We start from the raw sequence: 16,772 nt of genomic DNA, 5'->3' as shown, positions 1-16,772 counted from the left end.
AAGCAGTTCTAAGATATTGACCTATGAATTATTAACCTGAGTAAACGAACAAGACATCCATTGGGAAAGAATCAAGTCCATTCAATTATCTTCCTTCAGTTGAAAAACATAAGTGGATTTGATTCTAATGTTTCTGTTGAAACTACTCTTCAAGAATGTATCAAGTAGTTGATCAGATCAAGCAGTTCTTTTTAATTTTATGTCAAACAGATATCAATTTCTTCTAAACAATAGTTTAACAATCAAACAGAACTGAAAAATGACAGGAATGAAAACTATTAGCTTGCTGTTGCAAGATTCTTCGGTTAGGTAACAGCTGAAAGACAAAAAGACAGGCTACATATACACAATACTCACCTCTATTTCTCAGGGAAGTACTAATCTCAAGCCAAGGCAGCAAAGGAAAAAGGGAAAAAATTGACAAGTTTTTGATGTCTGAATTTAAGAGCCTGGCAATCAGTCAGATCGATCCCGGCAGAGTCGAATCTGTTGGCAACTCATTCACATATACACACCGCTTTGAAGTTTGAATTTGCTTCTAAGAAATTAAGAGTTTTCCTGGTTGTGTTGTTCCACTTCTCATCATTGCGCAGAACTCCTGGTAGTTGATTCTACCATCCTATGCCAAGCAAAAAATAGTGAGTTGAAAATCAATATACCCACAAGAAAAGCTTATTTTTGGCCTTTGATTAAGGAGCTTGAAATTTTAAAACATGAACAACTTACATTATCTGTGTCAACCTCAGAGATAATTTCCCTGATGCTGGCTTCATCACCCATGCCATAATCCTTCATAGCAGTTTCCAGTTCATCTTTTGTAATGAAACTATTATCACAACCAATAGTAAAGCTCAGTCATGTGAAGGCATATATATTACAGGTCATTGCAAATTATTGAAGTTCTTCAACGTTATTTTCTTGCATGAACTTGAATTACAGATTTGGATCAAGTTAGGATCAGGAAGTTCCTGACTTACCCACTACTATCCTTGTCAAAAAACTGAAAAGCTTTGTGTAAGTGTTCATCTCTCTCTAGTCTGTGCCTATGCATGGTTGCAGAGATAAACTCAATGTAATCGATCGATCCATTTCCATCCACATCAGCCTGAAAAGTTTGCACCTTGCTATCAGAGAGTTCTTAAGCAAAAACCAATTAACAGCATTGGGGGAAAGTATTTACTTACAGCTTCCATTAGTTGTTTCACTTCAGCCTCTGAGAGCCGTGAACCAAGCCGAGCTAAACCTGTCTTCAACTCTTCATAGGTGATTGTGCCACTATTGTCAGTATCTATGTTTGCAAACATAGCTTTAAGGCCTTTGATTTCTTCTTCAGATAAGTTTTCCGCAATGACCTACGATGTATATAAGAGGGGCTCGATGTATAAGAGGGGCTCAAATATAAGAATTGAGAAGAAGGAAAATAGAAAAGAAACATTGTATGAACGACAAAAAGTTCACATAGAGGCAAAGAACAAGGCCTCCTTCTAATGCCAATGGAGATTTCGATAGGTGGTTACAAAAACTTTACAAGTTGAACAAACATTTCGATACACTTAAATGAAAAGGGAAGCAACAAAGTCTGTTTGGAATGACTTTCTAACTACTTAAAATATTTATTGTTACTTCAAAACACATTTTTAAGGACTTAGTAATCACTCCATACAGACCCTTAATTTGTTTAGAGTATTTACTTGAAGTGTGGTCAATATTTAAACCCACTAAAGTAACATCGTCATTATCAAATGTGCTCAGGAATGGTGTCCTTAGCCCATAGAGACGGAACATATACATCAAATATCTTAATGTTCTCAATATGCACAAAAGAAATGCAGTGTGGTGTACATCAATTGTATTCTATTGAAGGAATTGACCTTTTGTTCACGCAGATCCTAGAAAGCAAGACAACATTACATTTCTTCTGCAACTAAGATAGATATTATCAAACAATAAACGGGAGCCTGATAACAGTTTATAAATTACCTTCAAAGCAAGCTTCTTAAGCTTATTCATTGCCCTGAATTGCTTCATTCTAGACAGAACTGCGTTGTCTATTGGTTTGTCTGATGCTTCTCCACCTTCTATGATCCATGGATGTTCTAGATGAAAACTTCAGGTGTCAGCCCCCACACAACTAATATCATTAGCCTAGATAATTAAAAGATACAAAATTCCCAAATTCCGAATGTGATAACTATGGAAGACTGCAAAGAGAAAAATGGCAATCACTTTGGTCCCCTCTTCCTGTTTGTAAATAATAATAGGCCAAATAGGACACAAATTAAGAAAAAAAAAGAAACTTCGACATATAACAGAAGTATATTTTCTGGCATCAGCATTGTAGAAAACCAAGAGTGCCAAATGTGAAACCGAAAATTTTTCTAATACACACATACATAAGGATTGGTTGATACCTAGAACTTGAGCAGGAGTAATTCTCTTCCTCGGATCCTGTGTCAGCATTTTCCTCACAAGATCTTTAGCGCTTTCAGATATTGTTGGCCATGGTGCACTAGCAAAATCAATATCTCCTTGCAGTATGGCATCAAATATTCCTTTCTCATTTTCTGCCATTTTAAATTTATAAAGGCAAATGAACACATTTTCCTTTCGCAGTTTTACAAACTGAAACTATAATATAATAGAATGTGAATTTTTTTTTTAAAAAAAAAATTATTGTGGCAAACTTTACCTGCCCAGAATGGAGGCACACCACTGAGAAGGATGTACAAAATAACTCCTGCACTCCAAACATCAATTTCCTTCCCATAATTTCGCCTCAACACTTCAGGAGCAACATAGTAAGCACTGCCAACTATGTCACGGTACACTTTACCTGAGATTAGTTACAAAACACATTCATTAGCAGTTTAGCACATGGATCATCACTAAGTTATCATAGAGTTTTCATTTCTTCAAGTGGCATAAGAGAGTAGGATATTAATAGAAGCTCATTCACATACACAATAAAAAAGAGTGATAGAAAATGGGCAAGAATAGAATGAAATTTACAAACTGGTTCCATTAAGAGATGCCAAATCATTGATTTTGACAGGCCATACATCTATGCCCAAAGTATCAGCCAAATTCTACAAAATAGTAGACACAATCCCAATCTAAATCACCATTATCTATATTAATCATCATTTTCTGATCTCTGGTTTGCCCCAGGGTCAGGGAGAAAGGGACACATGATGATCAAATTACCTAAAATGCACGGCAGATTGATAACCTTTTAACTTTTGAAGCATGCCCTATGAAAGGTACAAATTGCTGAAATGTAGTGATAATCAAAATTCTCATATCACATGGAGACCACTTGAGCCATAATGGCATCGGAATAATTTCACTACTTAACGTGTGAATTCAATTGCATCAACTGAATCCATTTGGAGTATATATTCCAGATATGAAAGCGTACTTATGGATTCTAAGCAAGTAGAAAAAGTTAGCTTTTAGTTCAGAAACTACATCAATCCAAGAGGGTAAAAGAAAACAAAAAGATGAACCTTCTTCAATGAAAACAGACAGTCCAAAATCAGTAGCTTTTAGCATTGCTCCCTCTTTCTTGCTAGCCAACAAGAAATTTTCAGGCTTCAGATCACGGTGCATAACCCCCATAAAATGGCATATTTGAACAACATTCACAATAGCACGACAAATTTCAGCAGCAGCCTTCTCAGAGTATTGACCCTTGGCAATAATCCTATCAAAAAGCTCCCCACCAGCACAAAGTTCCATCACCAAATGAACCGAATATCTATCCTCATAAGCACCTTTGAACTCAACAATGTTTGGCTGTCCAGAAAGATGCTGCAGAATCAGAATTTCCCTCTTCATATCATCCTTGTCATTCTTACTAATAAGTTTCCGTTTGAGTATAGATTTGCAAGCATAAGTTTGGCCAGTGGAATTCTCAGTACACAAATAGGTAATACCAAATTGACCTCTACCCAATTCTTTTCCAAGAGTATAGTACTTTTTAATATCATCATAAGGCCTACCCAAAATGGTTTCTGGGTAATTTTGGGCTGTTCTAGGAGTAGCAACCGCAGGCTTTGGGAAAGCAGAAACTGACGGCAGATGCTCCCCCGTTGGTGGTGGCTGAGGCTGATTTCTATTAGATGGGATTTGGGTTTGAGGGGCTGATACCTTGTGAGGAGTTGGTACAGTGGACTGAGGTTGGTAAGATTGATATGGACCTCTGGTTGCAATCCCTGTCGCTGAATCAAACCCATTAATTCCTGATGATGGAGGCTTTTGCGTGCTGCTACAGCAACCCATAATCTAATCAGTAAGTGTCAATGCGGAGAGGGATATTTTCAGTAAAAAAAAGACCCAAATGGGGATTGGATTTCTGGGAATGTTAAAGAACAAATCTGACGCTCCGGGAAAAAGGGATTTTAGAAGCTCAGAAGAACAAGAACACGAAAAAGGGTATTCAAGAAATTTGGTTTTTGTGAGACGAAAGAGGGATGAAAATTCAAAGTCTGAAAGAAAACAAAAACCCAAAGATTGGGCAAAAAATTGCTCAGTAATGTGGCCAACCAGTACTCTCCCTGTTTGTCCCTTGACTTAAAAGCTAGTTTTAGTCAACTCAACATTTCTTGAGAATTGCACCGGAAGCTGCGCACAATTTTTCTTTTTTTCTTTTTTTTTCTTTTTTTTTCTTTTAACATTCTTATTTGATTTAATTTTAAGAAAACTTAATTTTAATTAATTTATTTTTTTCTTTGGTAGGTTTCAGCTTTAAATTTCATCCATAAGTATATATGAATAACCATTGGGTTTTTTCGTCTCAAAAAAAAAAAAAAAAAAAAAAAACTATTGGGTTTTGGATTTAAAGTGAAGCAAAATGTATGGAGAGGAAAAAGAATACATCTTATGTGAATGAGGAAAAATAATGTACACCAAAATACATCACTCTCATACAATTGTGAAAACTGAAGTAACAGAAAGTGGATCTTTATTAAAAAGAATTATACAAAATGCAATGATAAATGTTCCTAAAAAGTACATTACAGAGAAGAAAATGTTTATAAGAAAGAAATCGATTTGTCATAAAGGAATATAAGTTAAACTTAAAAGTATTCTTTTTTAGGGGAAAAAATACAAGAATACTTATGTATTATAGTGGACAATATTTTGATAAAACTGACTAATTGGACTAATGAACAATATTTTTTGTATCCATGAAACCAGCCCATTGGAATAGCAATCTTCTTTTCTTCTTCAATCACCTTGGTCTGACTGGTTTTCTTTGTTTGTAATAGAGGAAAAGGATGTTATTTTGTAGTGTTTGTTTTGTTGTGTGGTTCTTACAAAAATATGAGAGTTAAAGTATATCGTAGAGTTGTTAATTATGTTGTATGGTTAGTAATATCATAAAAATCAGAAAATATAGAATCTGGTATATTGAAGAGAATCTGAGCCCAACGACTTTCCGTTGTCTCCTTTAAGACAATTTTACTCACTTTAGTACCGGAGTTTCTTGAGTAATTGTTTCACATGATATAACAGACTTCATTCACAAGATCCAATAAACTATACTTTATGAAAATAAACCATACTTTAACAACTTTATAAAAAGGGAGAAAGTTTTAATAGGATAAAAGTGATTATGAAAAAGTTCTAAAAGGTAATTTGAAGAAGAGACATATTTAGACTATTCGTGCCTATTCGAATGGTCGTATCTCTACCTCAAGTTTGTTATTTTCAAAAGAACATATTCATTCATAAAACAATGTCATTCTATACGAAAGGTCACTACCATTTATTCTAACAATCCCCCCTGTAAGTTGGCAATTCAAGATAAAAGAAAGAAAAAAAAAACGTTTGGTATTTCCCATTAAAGAATCTGCATTGAGATAAGTAATAAACACTTTGAACTTTCCCTAGTAAACATCAATTGAGTTTACTTAGCTGATCAGTGTACTTGATGCCTTGAATTGTTAGCCATTCTAAAGTAAACTAAGGCAATGGAGGTCACACAGTTTCTCATTATAACAAAGTTTGTTCTCATAATTGTGTTAATTTTGACCTTGAATACCGCATGGTCTCATGAGTGTTTTAGAGAAATCGCCTTAAAATTCTCATAGAAACGGCCCCTTCACACTCACATAGGTGATTCCTATAAAGAACATCATATATGCTCTTTTCATAAATAATAATTATTTAACAACTTATAGAAATCACTAAAAGCACAATGCTTACCCTAAAACTACCTTGCAGTGTCTCATCATCCTTAGAATGGGTAAGAAAAAAAATTCAACGCAGTGCTCACTAAATTATCCAGAGGTCGGTTTGCCCGTTGAACCTAGATCTTGGGATCTCCAGTTAACTAGGTTGGGTTGTCTCTCTAGTTAACTTTTTAAAATTAATGGCTTTAATCTCATTTTTCTTGATGAACTTTCAACAACTATCTAGTTAGGCCTTTTACAAGTGGATCCGCAATATTATCTTTTGACCTTACAAAGTCAATTGTGATAATTTCACTAGAAAGCAGTTGTCTAATTATATTATGTCTTTGTCATATATGTCGAGACATATTATTATTCACTAAAGAGGTATAGGTTGTATTTACTTTAGGAATACTATGTAAACATTTTGTAGCCAACTCAAACATGTCCGAACCTCTTTTTAAATTATTATCCAATATTCTAAAACTTGGATTATCAATGGGGAATAGTAACTTTTTCCTAATATCCCCACAATAAAATAAAACTTTCAAAAGGTTTTCAACTTTTTCATAAATCCCAAGGAATTTTCTATGTTTTCGTATATAAAATTCTATACAAAACATAATTGACCTTCAAACGGCGAGACATATTTACCGGATAAGTCTTATCACGGTTTTGGAATCAATCATTTTATAGATCAGAAAATTTTTAACCATAAATATCATTATTATGACATTTTTTGTCTTACATATATTATTTTTCTCTAATGATTGCCAATGATTTTCACCAAATCCATCATTATAAATATTATATAGTGTGTTATTTAGTCTGTTCAAATTGTAGTTCATGCACAACTATTTTGCATGTTTCTATGCCTCGAGTACAAGCAACTTTTCTTTGTTTGCTTTGCCTTCAACATTACAATAGCATTTTTAAAAAAATTGCCATATTCCAAGTTGTAGAGGAGAATGAAATTTCTGCATGTCATCATTTGTAATCGTGTAGTTAAATTTCTCATAATTTTCCTCAATGATTTCCACCAAAATATGATACAACAATTTTGTATCATTGATGATATTTATGTGAGACCGATCACAATAGATTTGTAAGAAAAAAAAAAGTGAAGAACTTTAGTAAACAATTTCTCACAAAATAAAATCGATAAAACAATAAAATAAACTTGGAGACATTATTCATCATGCTTGAAACTTAAGATAACATGTAAACATTTTGTTTATACCTTGAAATATTGCATTATGCAATTCTGCATAATTTACGTGCACATTATACACATCATGCATAAAACTTAAAATGTCACAAGAGAACATTGTGTTTGATATTCATTATGATGCATAATAGTAAAAACATACCAAAATAAGTCAATGAAAAAATAATAACAAAAAGAGTGCAATACTCATTGCTTAAATCACTATTCTCATACATATAATTGTATGAACACAAAATTAGTGCCGAACATCAAATAATAATCCATTGCATATATGTCAAATAGTGAACTTATGCCAAAATATATGTGCCAATTTTTGTTTTTAATAATAGATGCTTGGTTTTGTTCTTTAGTATGCATTGTTCTGTAAGCCACTATTTTAAAAAAAAAAAAAAAAAACCCAAACGGGAAATTTGCATTACACAATAATAACGAAACGATTGTCTACAAAGTCTATAGAATGAGATAAAGTGAGAAAAAAATTGAAACAAAACAGAAAACAAAAAGTAGAAAATTGTAGTAATATCATAAAAAATTAGAAAATATAAATCCTGGTATACTGAAGAGAATTTGAGTCCAACGACTTCACGTTGTCTCCTTAAGACAATTTTATTCACTCAAGTGTCTGAGTTTCTTGAGTAATTGTCTCCTAAGATAGAATGGATTAACTTTCTTATGGAAGCACACCTCATCCACAAGATCCAACGAATTATATTTTGTGGAAATAAACCAAACTTCAATGACTTTATAAGAAGGGAGAAAGTTTTAATAGGATAAAAGTGATTATGAAAAAGTTCTAAAAGACAATTTGAAGAAGAGGAATATTTATAGACTATTCGTGGTCATTCGAATAGTCGTGTTTCTTCTTCAAGTTGGTTATTTTCAAAAGGACAGCATTCATAAAACAATGCAACTCTATACGAAAGGTCACTACTATTTATTCCAACAAATTATATAAATAATAGAATTTGTCTACATTAAGGGCATTAGAATACGTAGAAAATTATATATATTTTCATTTATTGAGTTCACATCTCAAATCGAGCATTGAGAATTTGGGAAAGTATGTGTGTAGTTGAATGGTAGGAACAAAAAGTTAAGAAAAACAACAACAATAATAATAGTAGCAATCTTCTCTTCTTCTTCAATCACCTTATACTTTAAAAATGTTCATTTTAGTCATTGTACTCTCAATTTTAGTTCATTTTGATCTTTGAAAAGTAAAAATTAAGGAACCAAAACGACAACTTTTTAAAAATATAAAAAACTAGAATGAACCAAAATTAAAAATACAAGGATTAAAATAAATATTTTTAAAGTATAAGGATCAAAATGAACTAAATTAGTACATGTGTATCACTATTAGACTTACGACATAAAGATACGTTGATCCACATTTTAGATTTTTCACATACATTAGTTTTGATGGAGTTATAATTGTATCATATTTGCAAATATATCTAGTTTAGATTAGATTTGCTATAATTTTGAGTTAATTTGCATATATCTGATTGCCCCCATTTTTTTTTGTACTTTTCTCAAAATTAGAATGATCAAAATTTGACCCTAAATTTAAGCATATTTGCTTGAGGTCCCTTCACCTCAAGGGATGAGAATAAAAAAAGTTGTATTGAATATATGATGATGGGAAGGCGTGTGGATGCATTTCTGGATAATGGATTGAATGGACTCATTGGCATTGCCTAAGGATATGAAAATCCCACTGCCGTGCTGGCGGGGTCCAATTTTTATTTTATTTTTCTTTATTTATATGTCCTTTTCCACTCAATAAAATTGTGGTCGTGGCGGGCTCCAATTAAGTTTTTTATATAACAAACCAAAAAAATCACAGCTTTCTTCACCTCAAAGTATGCAAATTGCAATATCACTTTCTTACGCCAAGCAATCTACTTCAACAACTTTCTTTCAAACTTATATCACCTATTTACTTCAATAATTTATGCTCCATTTTATAATCATATACTTCTTTTTTTTTTTTTTTTTAATTCTTTTGTTAATAAACCTCTGCTCGATAATTTCTGTTTTACTATTTATATGATAATTTCATTATTTTATCTGATGTGACATCCGTTCTAAATTTTTTAGAGGAGAGGAAAATTTAGCTTACAAAAGAGGAAACCTACACACTAATATGGTATTTCCACATACAAGCTCTGATGCTTAAGTAAAAGAGCGTGGAAGCTAGAGAATTTGAAAGTATGATTCAAGTTATCTCATATAAAGTTATAATGATATATTTATAGAGAAAATTGACCTATGATATTCGTCAGAGTTTTGGAATTAGATGGATTAGACATTCTAAGCCCAATCCTTGTTTGGGGCAAAGATTTAGGAAGCCTTGGCTTCTTACATCTTTACCCACGGGTTTGAATAGTAAATACTATTCAAACCTATGAGTCACTTTTTTTTTTCCTAATTTAATCTAGAAAGTACATTGGCCAACCTCAGTTGGAATATATGCCCTAAAGCCTCGTAATTTTATGTTAGTTGAATCAATGGTTGATTAGTTTTATGAAACCTATGCAATGATCCATTAAACTAAGATCCAAAGTTATCTCGTATAACTTAAACATGTATGTATAAACATACAGATAAATAATGTTTAAGTGATAACCTAAACGGTCTGTAATAGATGGATAAGGTTGGGTACTTTATCCTGCTGACACTACAAATAGGACCTGTTTTATAGTTATTATAATTGTTGTTAAGTGTTACAAATAATATGATCTTGATCATTCATGTGGAGACATGTGAGCAGGGGTATTCTTTACAAAGAGTTTGTATAAGACCAGACCACGAAATGAATAGTACTTCTATATAACACCATTGTTAACTTACATTTCACCAGGATGACCATAGGCGACTTGACTTGAATCCTGAATGAGTTGTGAATTCTTGCCTATGAAAGTGGTCCTTTGATTTACATGGGTGAGAGTGGCTAGTTTCACAGACTCAATATGACCATTTTGAGGATTTGTTTGATTAGGGAACTGGGACTCAAGAAGAAATTCATTCATTCTTTATAGTTAGAGAAAGTAGAGAAATCGCTCCCTTAAGGGCTAATTCCAAGACTTGAATAATGTGGCGGCGCCACACCCTCTTCTAGCCCAAGAGGGGTTACGTTGTAGTTGAACTATAATTTATTGTTCATTAGAGGGGTCAGTGGTACTTAAGGAGTTAGATGTAACTACAGGGACAAAATGATAATTTTGGTTTTGCTGTACTTACAAGCAATTTGTGAACGGTCGATGTACTGTTGATTGGTTATATCCAATGGACACTAAAATATATTTGTAGTGCAAAGAATGCAGTTGTTAGTATTTAATGGAGTGACCGATAATTAATGGAAGTTGATTGATTTAACCAAAGAGTTTGATTAATTAATCGAGTAACATCAACCTATAGGTCCATAAAATTCCCTCGTTAGCTCATTTGGGATAAGTGAGAATTGAATTAATTTGAATTGTTCAAATTAATAAAGGGAATTGATTATATAGGATATAATTACGAGATATAATATAATATATATGATACATTATGATATAAAGATTTAGGGGGAGTTGCATAAATAATTATTTTATAATAAATATTAGAGTTTATATAAAAAGATAAAAGTAATTGCAAATATAGATTTTTTATATTAAAAATTTAAGCCCAGAAAAAGGAAAAGACAAAAATGGACATGGCCCATTTTGAAAAGCACGGTTTGGTCCACCTTCTTTCGAGCTCTATAATTGGGGAAAACACTTCTAACTCTTCATCTTCTTTTGCTCCAACAGTGTCGTCTTCTTCCCCTTCAATTTCGCTCCAAACTTCAAAAGGTACGTTCCACTTCTTCGTTTCTTCATTTCTTCTTCTTCCTTTCTTCATCTCTTCATCACTAATAACAAAACTTTGAAAACGTAGGGCTTCATTCTTCTTCCATTTACAGTTTATATAAGAAGATAAATAGTTATTTCAAATTAGGGCTACATGCATTATCCATCTTTTTTAGGTATTTCATTCACTGTTTTATTATACATTTTGGTCACAGTGTAGTCATCATAGACTGATAGTCATAAAAAAGTTGATTATGTGAAGTTTATTTGTGATATTTGTTTATAGTTGTTGATATGCTGATTGTGATTTGTTGATTTTTCGGTGAATATGTTGATAGTTTATTGTTGACTGTGTTTGATTTCTAATTATGTGAAGTTTATTGTACTGTGTTTGATTGTGATTTATTTATGTTTCAGTGAATATTATGCTAATTTAGTTATTTATTAGTGTTAGAAGTTATCATTGATGCTTCAGTGAATATGTTGACAGTTCATTGATAGTTTGTTGATGGATTTATCTATGTTTCCTGTACTGTGATTTGATGATTGTTTATTTATAGGAATAGTATCTATCACTATTATTGCTATTAGTGATACTTTTTTTATTGCTATCACTAATAGCATCTATCACTGATAGTATCACTAGAGTATAATATTAGGAGAATGTAATTGATAGTATCTTTAAATGATATCTTTAATAGGCTGCTATCAATGATATGAATGTAATGGTTCCACATGTTTGTTTTTAGGATAAATGGAGAAAGGAAATAAAAAATCGTTGGAAGGATCAAAATCTGGAAAAAAGTACAAGAAGATCAAGGTCCACAATCTAATAATATTTTATAAATTTATATAGATTTGTGGTTGTTTTTTTTCTTATATTTAAGTTGTTGTTATATATATAGGAAAATGTATTAATTGTTCCAGAAAATGAATGGACAAACCCGTTGAAAGTCAGCTCCTTCATAAGTTTAGAAGTCCTATCTAACATAGAAAAATTAGATAAGCCATCACTCCAACTATTTAGGGAATGTTTTTTTGGGCACTTTTTAGATATGAAAATGAAAAGGGTGCTCAACCAACTCATAGAAGGCAATGCACAACTACCAAACAAAATATCTTGACCTTTAATTTAGAAGGACATATTTCAGGATTCTGTCTCAAGGATTTTTGTTTAGTAATAGGTTTAAATTGTGAGATTACCCTATAGATGGTATCTATAGTGAACAAGAATCGATGGACAACACAATTAGGAACTTCTTTTTCAAGATAAATACGAAAATTATAAGGAGAGAGCTCCAACCTACTTTTAATTTGTTAGGTTCTTATGTCAATATACCTATTCATATAAAGGTTAAACTTGCACACTTATATTTTCTAGAAAGCTTTCTAATTCCTACACAAAGACATAACAAAGTAAGTTGGAAGCATCTAAAAATGTTGGATGATGATGAAAAGCTTAGATCTTATCCATGGGGCAGGGTTTCCTTTGAACTAACTATAGAGTTTTTTAAGAAGGCTATTATTAATAAGTCATCTCCATTTTCCTCCAAGTATACTGGACTTTTGAAATTATATCAAGATTATCCAACCCCACTATTGGATTTGCACGAAAAATAAAAAGCGATGGACCTCATCAACAACAATATTTTCAAAGCCATTGGTGTAAGTCTTTTATCACTGTTATTTCCTTTATTTATATATATTATTAGCACGTTATCAAATGATAGAAACTATAATTGATGTTTAAGCTTTTATGACATAGAAGATACCACTGATTTTAAGTTATCAGTGATAGCTTCTATCACTCATTTCAAACTATTGTGATATCTTATATCATTGATAGCATATTATTATAGATAGAAGCAATCAGTGATAGCTTAAAATCACTGATTATTTCTATAAACATGTTGTATCACTAACATCTTTATTAAACTTTTAGTTTACCGTTGTTTTATTGGTTCCAACTGAACAAGAATTACAATCAAACTATTACGACTATTTTGTGGAGCTGGAAACAAGGGAGATGGATATTGAAAAAGAAAAAGAAGGAAAACAAATGTCAACTGGGAGAAAAATTACATCATTATAAGAAGAAATTGATGAATTAAAAAGAGGACAAGAAGATATTAAGAAAGACATCCATGAAAAGCACAAAGAGATTCTTGATATATTGAGCCACATAAAAGAAGTTGTCAGTGATAAACTTCCATAAAAAGAAGAAGATGGTGAAAAGCAATCTCAAGAATCTCTTGAGAAGAACAAAGCACCATCTTCTAGTTTGGAGCTTTTAGATGCAAGTTTGGAAGTTTTAGAGGTAAAATTTGTGATTGTCTTTTTCTGTAAAGAAGTACAATAACATAAATGATATATGCATGTAGGCTGAAGTTGAAACTACTAAGGGCAAGGAGACTCAAGAAAAGGGTGTTCAAGAGAATGAACAGCAAAAACAATTGCAAGATGAAGAGAAAGATCTCGAAGATGAAGAGGAAGATCAAGAAGAAAAAAAAGGATAAAGATAAAGAAGAGGAAGAGAATGTAGATAAAGAAGATATGACAAAAAAGAAGGTAAGTATTGATTGAGTGATGTTTTTAAGTATAAGATTAGCATGCTATTAATAATATCTGAAAACATTGATAATCAACTATCAGCGATAACACGCTATCACTGATAGTTTGTTATCAGTCATTGTATAAATAATAGGAAGCTTTATTTACTTGACTGATACTGATAGCATATTGATAGATGTCATGTTATATTTGATTCAATGATTTCAGGTTATTGAAAAGACTCTTAAAAAGAGTCCAAAAAAATATCGACTAAAGGTTGTGGTCGAAAATATGGAGGACAACAAGAGACGAAAAAGGCAAGCAAAACCAACCAAGAAAATTTTGGAAAACGCAAAAAACAAAAACAAGACAAAAAGAAGGTATCTCCAAATGTGTCTACCAAGGTGTCTCCAAGCAAAGCTACAAGGCATTCTCCAAGGTGGAATGACGACACTTCAAGTTTTGATCTCAAAATATCACAACTTTGATTGACAACAGATAGACTTGTTTATTGACAATAGATAGACTTTTGCTTGACAATGATGGTTGCTTCTTTCTTTCTTTCTTTCTTTTTTTTTTTTTTTTTTTTTTTTTGACAATAGATAGGCTTCTGTGATAATTAGACAATGATTGTTATGCTTTTGGAAATTAGATTGTTATTTTACAAGATCAGTGATAGTTAGATTGGAAATTATTTTGGAATCAATATGAATCCTTCAGAAATGTGATTGATATAGTTGCAACTTTCAATTTATTTTAGTGTTCTTCAACAGGTTGTTGGGTTGTTCAAACTTTAAACACGGCTGCACAACTTCTATCATTGATAGTATAGTATCAGTAATAGACATGCTATCAGTGATAGAATCTATCATTGATGGATTTTATACAAAAATGCTTATCTTTTAGTATAGTTATTTCTTTGTTTGATGATTTTAAATTCATTGTATTACTTGCTGACAGAAGCTATTACAGATAGCTTGATATCATTTCTTTCAATTCCTGTGGCTAACGGAAAACAAAAGCTTCATAAACAAAAGCATCATATTGTGAAGCATCATATTGACTAAAGAATAGATATATCAACAACAAAGTCTGTTCCACTGACAAAACATTAGTAACAAGGTCTCTGATATATTTATGACAAACATCAATAACAAATTGTCTCACTATCTAATAGATAAATTGATGACAACAAGCAACAACTACAATCTAATGGATAACTTGGTGAAAAACATCAGCCGTCTCACTATCATTGATAAATTAATGACAAACATCAATTACAAAACAAGCTTTTGTTGAGATTGGTGTCGTAATTCTCCCGGAGTCTCGTAGTTTGTAAATTGTACACATTGTTATGAAAAAATAAGAGTTATTTTATTTTGCATTTACTCATATCCAATAAACAAAGCTCCATGGTTATTTTATGTAAACTTAAACATGTATATGAGATATACAAGTGAATCATGCCTTAAGTGATAACCTAAAAGGGTCTGTAGTATAAGGATTAAGGAGGGATACTTGATCCTGGTGACACTACGGATACGACCCGCTTTGTAGAGGTATACAAGTGTTGTGAACTACTACAGATGGTTGATCTTGACCATTCATGTGGAGACATGTGAGCGGGGGTGCCCTATACAAAGAGTTTGTATAAGACCGGACCATGAGAGGATCCGTCTCTTTATATAACGTCATTGATACTTGAAACTTACAACTCAACTAAACAACCATGGGTGAAATGATCTTAATCTTGAGTGTTTTGAGAACTCCTGCCTTTGAGGGTGGTCCTTTGATTAATATGGGTGAGAGTGGCTAGATTGCCAATTCAACATGCCTACCTTTTTTGGATTTATCTGATTTAGGAGCTAGGAACTCAGTTATACAAGATGGAATTCACTCCTTTCTTGAAGTAGGAGCAAGTAGATAGGTTGCTCTCTTTAGGGCTGATTTCGAGTCTTAAACACAATGACCACAACTTCTCTTTGGAAGAGAAGACTCAGTCATAGTAGAACTATGACTTATGTTCATTAGAGAGATCAGTGGTACTTAAAGAGTTAGATGTAACTAAAGAGACATAACAATAAATTGGCCCAGCTGTACTTACGAGCGATCTGTGAAGGTTATCGCACTGTTGATTGGTTGATATGGACACAAAATGTATCTGTAGTAAGAAGAGTGCAGTTGTCGGTCTTTAATGAAGTTCCCGGCAGTTAACGGATGGTGGATCCCTGACTCAAGAGTTTAGTCAGTGATTCGCGTACCGTTAGAGCTTCAAGCTACAGGTTCATAAGGTCCCCTTGGTAGCTCAATGGATTCAAGTTGAGAATCATTTCTTGTATTGATTTGAAATTTTCAAATTGACGAGAGAAAATTCGATTATATATGATAATAATCGATGTGATATATGAGATACATCAAGTGGAGGATTAATGTAAATGTGATTTACATTAAGTACCATAAAATAGAAAAAGAACTATGGTTTATATATTTCATGAGATGAAATATTAAAACTATAGGTTATAAATATAATATGGTAAGTTAGTTATCATATATCTTCATAATAATATTAATTATTGGATAATTATCTCTTTTTCTCTAATAACCAATTGAGTGGGAGGTTATTGGTGGTTTTATGGTAATCGTGAATTAAATGGAAAATTGTTTTCCTAAATTTAGAAGAGTTGCCTAATTTAGAAAGAAACTCATGGAAAGACAATCAAGTGAAATAGTTTCACTAAACGATAGCTCAAAGAGAGACTAGACGATCATGGAGTGTTTCTATATGATAGTTCACTCAGCTGGTTGTAGTTAAACGATCGCAATGCATTATCTATATGATAGGCTACCTTCTTCGACACGATTGAGAATTCGTCTATACGATAGACACTTCTCATCTCCCACTTGCTCAATCGTCTACATGATTGTTGTTCCTTCGGTCTCTTCTTCTAACCAAGTCAATACATAGCCCACACTTCTGGATTC

General features: G+C 32.4%; 2 protein-coding genes across 2 annotated transcripts; one reads left to right on the top strand and one right to left on the bottom strand.

Annotated features, from left to right (window-relative positions):
• Window positions 1-168: 168 nt before the first annotated feature.
• On the bottom strand, window positions 169-4,809 carry LOC120073299 (calcium-dependent protein kinase 2-like). The gene is made up of 8 exons (XM_039026051.2): window positions 3,507-4,809; window positions 2,690-2,833; window positions 2,412-2,564; window positions 1,981-2,096; window positions 1,185-1,352; window positions 978-1,105; window positions 727-826; window positions 169-619 (listed from the first exon to the last, which is right to left on the bottom strand). The coding sequence occupies exons 1-8, from the start codon at window positions 4,279-4,281 to the stop codon at window positions 539-541; spliced, it is 1,665 nt and encodes a 554-aa protein (XP_038881979.1). The 5' UTR covers window positions 4,282-4,809; the 3' UTR covers window positions 169-538.
• A 6,365-nt stretch (window positions 4,810-11,174) lies between these two features.
• Window positions 11,175-14,427, top strand: LOC120074535 (uncharacterized). Its single transcript, XM_039027689.2, has 4 exons — window positions 11,175-11,243; window positions 11,990-12,060; window positions 13,622-13,808; window positions 14,019-14,427. The coding sequence occupies exons 3-4, from the start codon at window positions 13,677-13,679 to the stop codon at window positions 14,280-14,282; spliced, it is 396 nt and encodes a 131-aa protein (XP_038883617.1). The 5' UTR covers window positions 11,175-11,243; window positions 11,990-12,060; window positions 13,622-13,676; the 3' UTR covers window positions 14,283-14,427.
• The last annotated feature ends 2,345 nt before the right edge of the window (window positions 14,428-16,772 follow it).

This window comes from Benincasa hispida, chromosome 3 (assembly GCF_027475165.1).
Source record: "Benincasa hispida cultivar pf3 chromosome 3, pf3_genome.v1.1, whole genome shotgun sequence".
In the NCBI taxonomy this organism is placed as follows: Eukaryota; Viridiplantae; Streptophyta; class Magnoliopsida; order Cucurbitales; family Cucurbitaceae; genus Benincasa; species Benincasa hispida.
Note: the sequence above shows the minus strand (reverse complement) of the source record. Positions and strands in the feature narration are given on the sequence as shown.